The sequence below is a fragment of the Panicum virgatum genome, chromosome 1K, assembly GCF_016808335.1.
Source record: "Panicum virgatum strain AP13 chromosome 1K, P.virgatum_v5, whole genome shotgun sequence".
NCBI lineage: Eukaryota > Viridiplantae > Streptophyta > Magnoliopsida > Poales > Poaceae > Panicum > Panicum virgatum.
The window spans coordinates 50,877,411-50,889,092 of NC_053136.1; the positions used below are offsets into that span (position 1 = coordinate 50,877,411).

The 11,682-nt window shown below is 51.8% G+C and overlaps 1 protein-coding gene across 1 annotated transcript; it reads left to right on the top strand.

Moving 5' to 3' along the window:
• Window positions 1–724: 724 nt before the first annotated feature.
• LOC120641352 (alpha-mannosidase I MNS5-like) lies at window positions 725–11,462 on the top strand. Its single transcript, XM_039917431.1, has 15 exons — window positions 725–936; window positions 1,800–1,842; window positions 1,919–1,984; window positions 2,078–2,139; window positions 2,289–2,388; window positions 2,491–2,673; window positions 3,245–3,293; window positions 3,400–3,579; window positions 3,845–3,965; window positions 4,062–4,143; window positions 10,040–10,125; window positions 10,204–10,304; window positions 10,393–10,534; window positions 10,688–10,838; window positions 11,106–11,462. Exons 1-15 carry the CDS (start codon window positions 791–793, stop codon window positions 11,331–11,333), a joined length of 1,740 nt encoding a protein of 579 aa, XP_039773365.1. The 5' UTR covers window positions 725–790; the 3' UTR covers window positions 11,334–11,462.
• The last annotated feature ends 220 nt before the right edge of the window (window positions 11,463–11,682 follow it).

Sequence of the window (11,682 nt, forward strand, 5' to 3'; positions counted from 1 at the left end):
TTTGAAGTACGTTTCTAATTGTTATTTAGAAAAATTAAGAAGAAACTAAAAAAGATTATGTATAAACCATACATGTTCTCATTAACAACTAAATGTAGAGCTTTATTTTTCATTTCCGGTAAGAGGCAAAATCACAATAAAGATAGAAGTTAGATTTTGACGATACCAGTAAATAATTACAAGAGGACAAGTCTGTAATATTACAGTAGTTGGTAGCGCATAACAAAAAAGATGTGTACAAGTGCTCAAAAGCATATCTGATTTATACACAGTGGCGGAGGTAGGATTGGGGATTAGGGGGGTTGAATCAATGGAGTTAGGGATTGAGATGGATTTTTAATGATAAATTAATGTTTTTGCTACAGTATTTTGAGTGTAATTATTTGCTTTAGGGGGCTCCCCTCAGCCCCCTTTGCATCCGCCGCTGTTTATACAGGAGGAAGTGACAACAAAGACAAAGAACAAACCTCCATTTTTAGACATAGAAGGGAAAGAGGTAGATAGCTCCGGCCTCCTGTACTTTTGTTATAAATCTTCCACTAGCTATAAGATTGATCACATGCGTATTAACTAACAAGTGAATATGCGCTACCAACATGTGAGAATATTTAAGCTGGTGTTCAAACAATTTTTAGAAGCACATGAAAAAAAAGGCACCATAGCATTGTAGGTACAATATCCGGGGCCTCCTAAAAAAATCCCCACGCAGCGAACAATCCACGCTCGATCGGACCCGCCTGAAGTGAGACCCGATCCCCACCAGCCCCTCCTGCTGAGTTCTGTCGCCTCCATGCGGTCCCCTGAGCCGAGCCTCCCGGCGCCGGCGCGGCTCGTCGTGGTCGCGCTCCTCCTCGCGGCTCTCACCGGGGGTGCCGTCGGCGTCGATGGGTACGGGCGCGCGAGGAGGCTGCACATGAAGAACAAGGTCCTGGAGATGTGAGTATTCAGCTGCCGTGTGCTTCCTCCCTTCCGTCTTCTCTGTTTACGGACTTTCACCTGTCGGATCTTGTCGTGGGTGGTGTATCGGGAAACAAAAGCCAAGCTCTTTAATTCTGTCTCGTCGCATAATTTCGCGAGTTCTGAACTGAAGCCGAGCATTGCCAAATTTGTTCGATTTGTTCGGACAAATGCCCGCATTTCGAGCTCACGTGTCTCTGGCATAGGCACCAACTCTGTTGTGCTGGTTCTATATCGACAATTTTCTACAAGAACCGAGAATTAAGGATTGGGGTAATAAACTTGGCAACAAAATTTCTGTGCCCAATTGGTTGGTAAAATCCGACGGCTCTTTGAGCGTAGTTTCGTTAACCATTATATGCCTTTTTATGTTCTTTCCTCGATTACCAATTTCTTATGAAATGAATTAGTCTTTAAGGTTATTCCAGATTGATGTTATCAAAGTATCAAGAGTATAAAAAGTTGTGATGTTGGCACCTTCAACTTTATGCTTCCAAAGGAGAGCACTGTTGCATACCCTCTAACAAAATATCTCTCCTTGTACCATCAATGCTGTTTACAGTGATATATGTTAGGCTAGCTGATATAGTGTTGTAAATCAAGATCTCTAGGGCATTACATCTGCCTAATAGAAGAGTTCAACATATCCTTCTTTTGTAAGGAAGTTCAACATATAATTGCTAACTTTCAAAGATGCTAACTTTTAAGACTCGAGGCTATATGATAACACACAAAGGTGTGTGAAGGGTGTCCACTCGCTAACAAGTAAACCTATTGCATGTTTTTTCTTCATTGCCTTGTTGAAATATGTGCTGGTACTGATTTTTTCCCCTTCCTTTCAGGTTTTATCATGCTTATGACAACTACATGACTTATGCATTCCCTGTATGTTTATCAGCCATGTTAATTCAATTGCTCATTGGATAGTACAAGCTGATGTTCTTTCTTATTACCTTTTCAGCATGATGAATTGAAGCCTCTTACTAAAAGTTTCACGGACTCACTCAGTGAGCTTGGCAACCTAAATGTATTAAAGTATTGACAACTTTATGGGTTTCAACTCGTATTATAAACTATTAAGATACATATCTTAATGGCACCTCTTTATTTTTTCTTGTAGCTTGAGCACTTGCCACAGGATTATAACGGATCAGCATTGACACTTGTCGAGTCTTTATCAAGGTACACTTCATGAAATTGTAATATTTCTTGGTACTTTCAGATTTATACTGTCTTGTGTTGTTCAAAACGCGTACTGCTGTACTGTTTCTCCCACAAACACATTTATTTGTAAGGTTGATACATAATGCCTTTCTGTTTGGCTCATGCAGTCTTGTTGTCTTAGGTAACTTCACAGAGTTTGAGAGAGGAATTCTCTGGCTTTCAGAAAACCTGACATTTGATGTTGATGCTCGGATTAATCTTTTTGAGGTAATGCTATTTGATTATTGCTACTGTTATCACATACTCAAGGTTTCAGGACTAAAAGCAGCACTACCTTTTTTTCTCATTGTTTTTATTTTTGTTTTGCAGTGTAACATAAGACTTCTTGGGGGGCTTATTTCTGCTCATCTTCTTGCAAAAGACTTCAGCAGACAGCTGAAAGATGGACTATATCACGATCAATTACTTCATCTTGCTGAAAGTTTAGGCAATCGTTTCTTACCAGCATTTGAGACTCCTACTGGATTGCCATATGCATGGATTAATCTTAAGGTTTATACATAAAACTTTGGATTTTCTTAGACTTCAGAACAGATTCTTGTATGCATGGATCAATTTTAAGGTTCCTTTATTTACAATCAGTACAAAATAAGACAAATTTTGAAATCATGTGGCCATTTGAGTAACATCATTTACTGTGTGTAAAAGTCAGTGTGTGCATTTAACAGATCAAACCGAAAAGGATCTTCTGCACAGAGTAACTACATTTGTCTGAAAGCAGACTGTAGCAACCTGAAGTTTTCCCTCCAATAACTTTTTGGAAAGGACTTGCGATAAGACAAGCATGCTCATTAGGCACAACATTCTTTAGGACAACTGGGACATTGAATGCTAATAGCTAAAGGATAGAGGGCATGTAGCAAATTGTAAGCATGTCATGTGGAAAATGGAGAACCGTCAAATAATTACTGTGTTTGGAGAACCATGTTTGAATGTTTGATGCTGCTATTAACAAAACGCAAGATTCACACATATTACTAATCTGCTACTCATTACTTGGCTTAGCTGTTGAACTTACGATTTGTCAAAACATTTCTATTGATGATACAACTCCCTTTTCCAGTATGGAGTAATGGAGAATGAGACAACTGAAACAAGCACATCAGGGTGTGGTGGGTGGTTAGAACTTATGTCTATTATTCCTGGGTAAATGTATGATTCTTGTACAATATGTCTATAATATGTATGATTCACATGGGTGTTGTATGATTCTTACAGGCTCACTTATACTTGAAATGGGTGTATTGTCACGGTTGACCGGCGATTCCAGATATGAAGCTGCAGCTCTTCGTGCTCTCCGCAAGTTATGGAGCATGAGAAGCTCACTGAATCTAGTAGGCACAACACTTGATGTTTTAACTGGCAAGTGGATTGAATATTCATCGGGAATTGGTGCCGGTAATGCTATGGATACTTACCCATGTGATTTATTGATCGTATACTGATTTTAGCATTGTGGGAGCAACTATTGTTCTATTGCTTCCACTGTCACGTTTTAGCATTTTGATTTCTAAAAACAGATAATTATGGTCACTTTGTGGAACTTCGTCTAATTAGAAAATATTTTCTAGAAACAGATAATTATGGCTACTTTGTGGAACTTCTTCTAAACAGAAAATATATTTGTTTGAGACTTAAAAGTGATTTCTAGTAACATTTGCAGGTGTTGACTCATTTTATGAGTATCTTGTTAAAGCGTACATTCTTTTCGGAAGTGATGAGTACTGGGATATGTTTCATTCAGCTTACCTTGCGGTGCAGAAGTACTTCCGACATGGTCCATGGTGAACCCTTCTTCCTGGCACTTCATTTCACCCAACTTGTTAGTCTCTGGAGTATGCTTATATTGAATACCGGTGGTTGTCAATTTAATTTGACAGGTACCATGAGGCTGATATGAGGACAGGAGAAGCAACGCATTGGCAACTAACTAGCCTTCAGGCCTTCTGGCCTGGTCTTCAGGTTTGCTGAACTCCATGCATTTGGATGAGTTATTATTGATGGAGAGAATAATAGCTTGTATTGCTCCAAACCCTAGAAGGGTGGGATATATAGATCCTATACATGGGCCTCTAGATGGGCCTCTATACATGGGCTAACATATACACCAACACCCCCCCGCAGTCTGAACTACCGCCACAGCAGTGTTCAAGACTGGACAACAAGAAAGCCAACACCCCCCTGCAGTCTGAACTACCGTCGCAGCGGTGTTCAAGACTGAACAAGAAGAGAGTACAAAGGGCAAATACCCCCCCGCAGCCACAACTAGCCACCTGCTACGTTGAGGCTGAAGCGAAACTCCGAGAAGGTCGAGGAGGGTAGTCCCTTGATGAAGATGTCGGCAAACTGAGAGGTAGTCGGGATATGGAGTACCCGAACATCGCCGATGGCGACCCTGTCGCGCACGAAGTGTAGGTCGATCTTCACATGCTTCGTCTGCTGATGCTGGACGGGGTTGGTGGAGAGATACACTGCGCTGACGTTGTCTCAGTAGACGAGCGTGCTCTTGGCGAGCGGGCTGTGGAGCTCCGCCAAGAGCTGTCGTAGCCAGGACGCCTCCGCCACGCCGTTAGCGACAGCACGGTACTCCGCCTCGGCACTGGAGCGGGAGACAACCGGCTGCCGCTTGGACGACCAGGAGACCAGGTTGCCGCCCAGGAAGACGGCGTAGCCAGAAGTGGAGCGGCGAGTGTCCGGACAGCCAGCCCAGTCAGCGTCGGTGTAGACCACCAGCTCAGTAAAGGACGAGCGGTGAAGAACCAGGCCGAGGTCCACAGTGTCACGGACGTAGCGGAGGAGACGCTTCAGCGCAGCAAGGTGTGACTCCCGAGAATCATGCATATGGAGACAGACCTGCTGAACAGCGTAGGTGAGGTCCGGCCTGGTGAATGTGAGGTACTGCAAAGCGCCAGCCAAACTCCGGTAGGCAGTAGGATCAACCACCGGATCACCCAGATCAGCAGACAGCTTCGCCTGAGTGTCGACAGGAGTGGAGCAGGACTTGCAATCAGTCATCCCAGCCCGCTCCAGAATATCAAGTGCGTACTGCCGCTGGTGAAGGAGAAGACCAGACGGGCGAGGCTCAACAGTGACGCGCAAGAAGTGGTGGAGCTGACCAAGATCCTTCATAGCAAACTCCTGCTGCAGAGAGGAGATGACACTCTGAAGCAACTGCTGATTGGAGGCTGTGAGCACAATGTCATCGACATAGAGCAGCAGAAAGTCAGTCTCATCCCCACGGCGGTAGATGAAGAGAGACGTGTCAGACTTGGCCTCGGTGAACCCCAATGTCAGCAAGAACATGGCGAACCGAGAATACCAAACCCGCGGAGCCTACTTCACACCATAGATAGACTTGTTGAGCCGGCATACCATGTCCGGACGACTGGAGTCCACAAATCCCGCTGGCTGAGAGCAGTAGACGGTCTCTGACAGAGTGCCGTGAAGAAAGGCATTCTTCACATCCAGCTAGTGCACAGACCAAGAGCGAGAGAGCGCAAGCGAGAGAACCGTACGCACAGTAGCATGCTTCACCACTGGACTGAAGGTCTCATCATAGTCCACGCCAGGCCGCTGGGTGAACCCCCGGAGAACCCAGCGAGCCTTGTAGCGCTCCAGTGTGCCGTCAGCCCGACGCTTATGCGTCCAGATCCACTTGCCAGTCACTACATTGCAACCAGACAGACGCGGCACGAGGTCCCATATCTATTTTGCGAGAAGAACCGCGTACTCCTCTTCCATCACGCGACGCTAGTGAGGATCCGCCAAGGCGTCGCGGACAGAGGAGGGTACCGGAGAGACCCGCGGCTCTCCCTCGGTGGCGGAGAGAGTCGCGGCCTGAGACGCCATCCGCCGAGTCACCATGGGATGGATATGCCGAGGATCCCGATGGATGACTGGCGGGTGGTACACCTCCGGCTCGGCTCGAGAGGGAGCCGGCGGAGGCGGCGACGGCTCTGGTGTAGGCGTCGCAGGAGCCTCCGGAGCCGGAGGCGGCACCGGTGTCGGCGCCGAACGACGCCGGTACACCTGTACCGGCTGAGCGTACCGCGGCGGCACCGGTGTCGGCGCCGAACGACGCCGCTACACCTGCACCAGCTGAGCGTACCGCGCAGGCGCAGGGGAGGGCACCGTGGCCGCGCGTGGCGCAGCAGGAGACACCGGGTCTGCGCGCGGCACGACCTGAGGTTCGAGGGCCGCACGTGGCGTGACCGCGGGCACCGGGGCCTCGCTCGGCACAGCGGGGATCACCGGAAGCGGTGCCGGTGTACCGGGAAACCCTGCAGGGAAAGGACAGACAGGTAACGGTGGCTGAACCACCGGATCAGTCGCAAACAGTGAATCCAACTCGGGGTCAGGAGAAGGTGTGGAGGAGGTGGAGTACGGGAAATCCGACTCGTCAAAGACGACGTGTCGGGAGATCAGGACACGGCGAGAGGTGAGGTCAAAGCATCGGTACCCTTGTGGTCAGGGGAGTACCCAAGGAACACACAACGAGTCGAGCGGGGCGCCAGCTTGTGAGAAGCGGTGGCGGAGGTGTTAGGCTAACACGCACACCCGAAGACCCGAAGGTGGTCGTAGCGAGGAGGGGTACCGAACAGAGCGTGATGTGGGGTGGGAGCAGGAGAAGCAGTGGACGGAAGACGGTTGAGCAAGTAGGTGGCGGTGTGGAGCCTCTCAGCCCAGAAGCGCGGGGGCAGAGAGGCCTGAATCAGAAGGGTGCGCTTGACGACGTTCGTCGTGTGAATCATCCGCTCAGCCTTGCCGTTCTGAGGAGAGGTATACGGACAAGACATGCGCAGCTGAACACCCCGAGAGAGGAAGAAGGAACGGGAGGTGGAGTTATCGAACTCACGCCCGTTGTCGCACTGGACGGCCTTAATGGTGAGGCCGAACTGAGTGGACACCCAGGCAAAGAAGTGGAGGAGGGTGGGAAAGGTCTCAGACTTAGCGCGCAAAGGAAAAGTCCAAGAGTAATGAGAAAAATCATCCACCACGATCAGATAATATTTATAGCCAGACATGTTGAGTACATGAGATGTCCACAGGTTACAGTGAACAAGATTAAAAACATGCGCAGCATGCGAAGAAGAAGAAAAAGGAAGTCTAACATGACAACCTAACTGGCACGCATGACAGAGGTGCTCAACAGGAGCCCTAATACATGGAACATCGGTACTACGACTGAGCTGAGCCAAAACGTCGCGGCCGGGGTGTCCAAGCCGGTGGTGCCAGGTGGTGGAAGAAGGCGTCACGGCAAAAGCAGCAGACGGAGAAGAAGTCGAAGGCGGAGCAGCGGAAGCAAGAAGCCGAAGAGTGTTAAGGGGCCCCGGGAAGCCGAATCCTTCACAGTAAGATCAGAAGAGTCAAATTCAATGGAACAAGAGTTATCAGCAGTAAACTGGCGAATGAAAAGAAGGTTGTGAACCATCTGAGGAGCAACAAGAACATTAGAAAGGCGAAAAGAACCAGGAGCAGAACCCACGACGGTGACGGAAAGGCAAGACCTATCACCAATCATGATGGAAGAAGGACAAGAGGGGTGAGGGGGTCGGACAGAAGAGAGGATACCGGTATCAGGGGTGGTGTGGAAGGAGGCACCCGAGTCGGCGATCCACTCAGTGCTGACCGGCGGCGTCAGTCCCATGGTGCTGAATGACTGCGCCAGAGCGGCCTGGTCCCACCCCCCAGGCCAGGTCGGCTGCTGGCTGGGCTGAGCGGGCGGGGTCCAGAACGGCGCAGAGAAGGGAGCAGCACCGGTGAACATGTCCGCCAGCTGGAGCTGAGGACGAGCCCCCCCTCCTGGACCCTGGAACGGCCACATCGAGATGCGCCCTGACCATGGGTTGCTGAAGGATGGTCAGGGCGTACCTCTAGGGGCAGGGGCAGAAGCGGGAGCCGGAGCCGGACTCGGCGCGCCCCGATGGCCCCCACCGGCACCAGAACCCCCAGAAGCAGGGCAACCAGTGCCACCACCACCCCGTCCCCCCCGCCGACGACGTCCACGCCCCCCACCTCCGGTCTGCCCGGCGGGAGCAGCACCAAGGAAGGAGGTGGCAGGAGCGGCGGAGGAGGCCGGTGGAGCAGCGACGAGCGCGGTGGGGGTGGGCGAGGATGATCCGGGCGCGAGACCCCTGGTGATCTCCTCGAGGGCGAGGTCGTCCCGCACCTGCAGGAAGGAGAAGAAGGGCCTCTGACGGGTGATCCATGTCTTCAGGTGGTTATAGGTGCTGCTCAGGCCCCGCAGGACATTGAGCACCAAGACCCGATCGGACACCGGACACCCGAGGTCGTGAAGGGCATCGGTCATGCCCTTCATCCGCCGGCAGAACTCACCAACGGAGAGGTCCCCCTGCGCGAAGGTGCGGAAGGTGGCGTCGAGCTGGAGGGCGCGGAACTCAGCGTTGCCGAGGAACTGCCCCTCGAGCGTCACCCAGGCCTGTCGCGTGGTGCCGCCGTGTGTCCTGACGAGGTCCTGAAGATCTAGGGAGATGGTCCCAAAGATCCAGAACATGGCGATGCTGTCGAGGCGCAGCCACACCACGTCCTGCGCCTCAATCGGCGTGTCGAGGAGGACGTGGTCGTCGAGGGCGTAGCGGCGGAGGGCGAGCAGAACCTGGTCCCGCCAGCGTCCGTAGGAGGAGGACGGTGACCAGGGCCCTGATGTTCTGGACGCCGACGGCCTGGAGGTGGAGCTGGGCGACCATGGGGTCGGTCGGGTCGTGCCGGGGTACAGATCTAGGGGCCGGGGCCTGGTGGGAGGAAGAGGCGCTGTGCTCGGGGACGACGGGCTGCTGGCCGGAGGAGACACGGATGTGGTGCTCCGCCTCGGTGACCCGGAGAGCGAGGGCATCGGCCGTGGCACGCTCGCTCTCCCAAGCGAGGGCAGCCACGCGGACCCGCTCCTGGGCCGCCGAAGCCTCCGACTTGGCGGCGAGGAGGGCCGCGGCGAGAGCGGCGTCGGCCTGCTGCCCACGGAGGGCGGCGGCGGCGAGCGGCGCATCCGCGGGAGACATCCCGAGCCCAGACCACGCGGGATCGGGCGCAACATCGGCGGGCTGCTTCCCGGCGGCGCGGTGGGCGTCCTGCGCGGCGGCCCGAGCGGCGGCCCGCGCGGCGGCCGCAGGGCCCCCCGCGGCTCCAGCACCCCCGGTGCCCGCGGCCCCTGCCGGATCGGGCTGCAGCAGGGGCAGGGGCGGCGCCCGGGGCGGCAGCTGCAGGGGCCTCTGCGCGGGCGGCACCTGCAGGCCCTGCACGGGCGTCCCCTGCGCGGGTGGCACCTGCAGGCCCTTCATGGGTGTCCCCTGCCCGGACAGCGGTAGCAAAGGGCCCTCCGGCGGCCCGACGGCAGTAGCACCCATGGCCCCGGCAGCACCTGCAGTCCCGGTTGCGGCGGCACCCGCTGCACCATCCGCTGGCCCGAGGATGACCAAGGCGGAGGCTGGGGCGCGCCAAGCCGGAGGGGACCAAGCGGCGGCGGCTGCAGAGGAGATCTGGGTGGAGGCGGCGTCATGCCTGGGCCACACGACAGCGGCGGCTGCTGGAGCAGGGGAGGAGAAAGGAAGGGGAGGGAAGGAGGAAGGGGAGAGGGAGGGTGGCACCGGCGGCCAGCCATGGCTGCCGGCGGCGGTGGCGGCTGGGGTAGGAGAGGGAGGAGAGGGAGAGGATCTAGACTAATGATACCATGATGGAGAGAATAATAGCTTGTATTGCTCCAAACCCTAGAAGGGTTGGATATATAGATCCTATACACGAGCCTCTAGATGGGCCTCTATACATGGCCTAACATATACACCAATAATTATCTTACTTCTGAATGTTATTTTTTTTTGTTTGCTTACTTCTATATCATGAACAGACACTTCTGGGAGACGTTGCTGCTGCAAATCTGTCGCACCGCGAATTTTACAATATATGGCAAAGGTTTGGTGTGTTACCTGAAAGGTATGCGAGCACACACGTGTAACAAGGTAATAGAACATAATTTAGATAGATTCATTGATGTATGTTTATGTCTTGTAGATATCTTTTGGACTATGGAATATTGCATCCTACAGAGAAGTACTATCCCTTGCGTCCTGAGTTTGCTGAGTCTACATTTTATCTTTATCAAGCTACTAAAGGTGTGCCCAACAGACCTCTACTGGATAAGTATTTTGTTCTACTGCTTTTCCTCGCCATTTCTTGATTTCCGAGACACTTCTGTCATAGATCCTTGGTACCTAGAAGTGGGTGAAACTATTATTGGATCTCTTAATTACTATACCAAAGTGGATGGAGGTTTTGCTAGCGTCAGAGATGTTTCAACAATGAAACTTGAAGATCATCAACACAGCTTCTTTCTTTCAGAAACGTAAGTTAACAGTCTTCCTCTTGTTTGTCTGAAACAATTAGCAGGACAATATTCACGCCATCAGAAAGTCATTTTTGGGACTCAATGGTGCAGCACAAAACCCACATCAATAAACTCACTACTACTGTTAATGCTCCACTTAACATCTTGCAGATGCAAATATCTTTTCCTTCTGTATGATGATTCATTCTTGAGGAATCAAAATTATATATTTACAACAGAGGGACACCCCCTCCCGATAAGAAGCACATGGCATGAGAAATTTCCGGCAACACATTTTCCCAGGAACTGGACATTTGTTAAGGTGCCTTTTCTTCTTTGACTCCTTACCTTATGGGGGGGTGTTTGGTTTTAGGAATGGGGTGATCCATCACCTTCTCGCTCACATTTTTGTTTGGTTTGTAGAATGGTATGGGTTGATCCATCACTACCTCATCCCTTAGAAGCACATGGTTACTTTAATAATGAGGAATATTCATCCCACCAAAATTCATAGGACTACTTCATGATGAACCATTCCATTCAAGTGTTGGTCTTGTGATTTTGCATGACACCAGGAACTTTTCTGCAGGATGAGACACAACCAATTCGCGTGAGTGCCCTATCGTCCCAAGTTTGTCCAGAGACAGTTTTCCAAAAAAGCGTTGGATCCCCATGGGAGAGTGCGTGCCATGTACCAGATGTGCACGCTAGCCACAGATGCAGGACTGATGACGACTGTGGCATAGAAGCAGTAACATGCAAGAAGAGAACCTGTAGTATGGCTGGCTACTGCGGCTTATGGCTGGTGATAAATTAGCATCTTCAGAGCTGGAGGATATACCAACATGTATATGTGAGCCCATGTATAGGATCTATATATCCCACCCTTCTAGGGTTTGGAGGAATACAAGACAATTATTCTCTCCAATATGATATCATTAGCCTAGCCTCTCTCTTCCTCTCCCTCTCCCCTGCCGGCTCCATGGCTGGCCGGCCGCCGGCGCCGCCTCCTCCACCTCTCTCCTTCCCACCCCTTCCTCTGCTCCAGGCGCACCATGGCGCCGGGTCCTCTGCTCCCGGCGGCGCGTCCTCCTCTGCGCAGGGTGTCTGGCCGCCGGCGCCATGGCCCGCCGCCCCTTGGGCGCCCGCCGCCGCCGCCCTCGCCG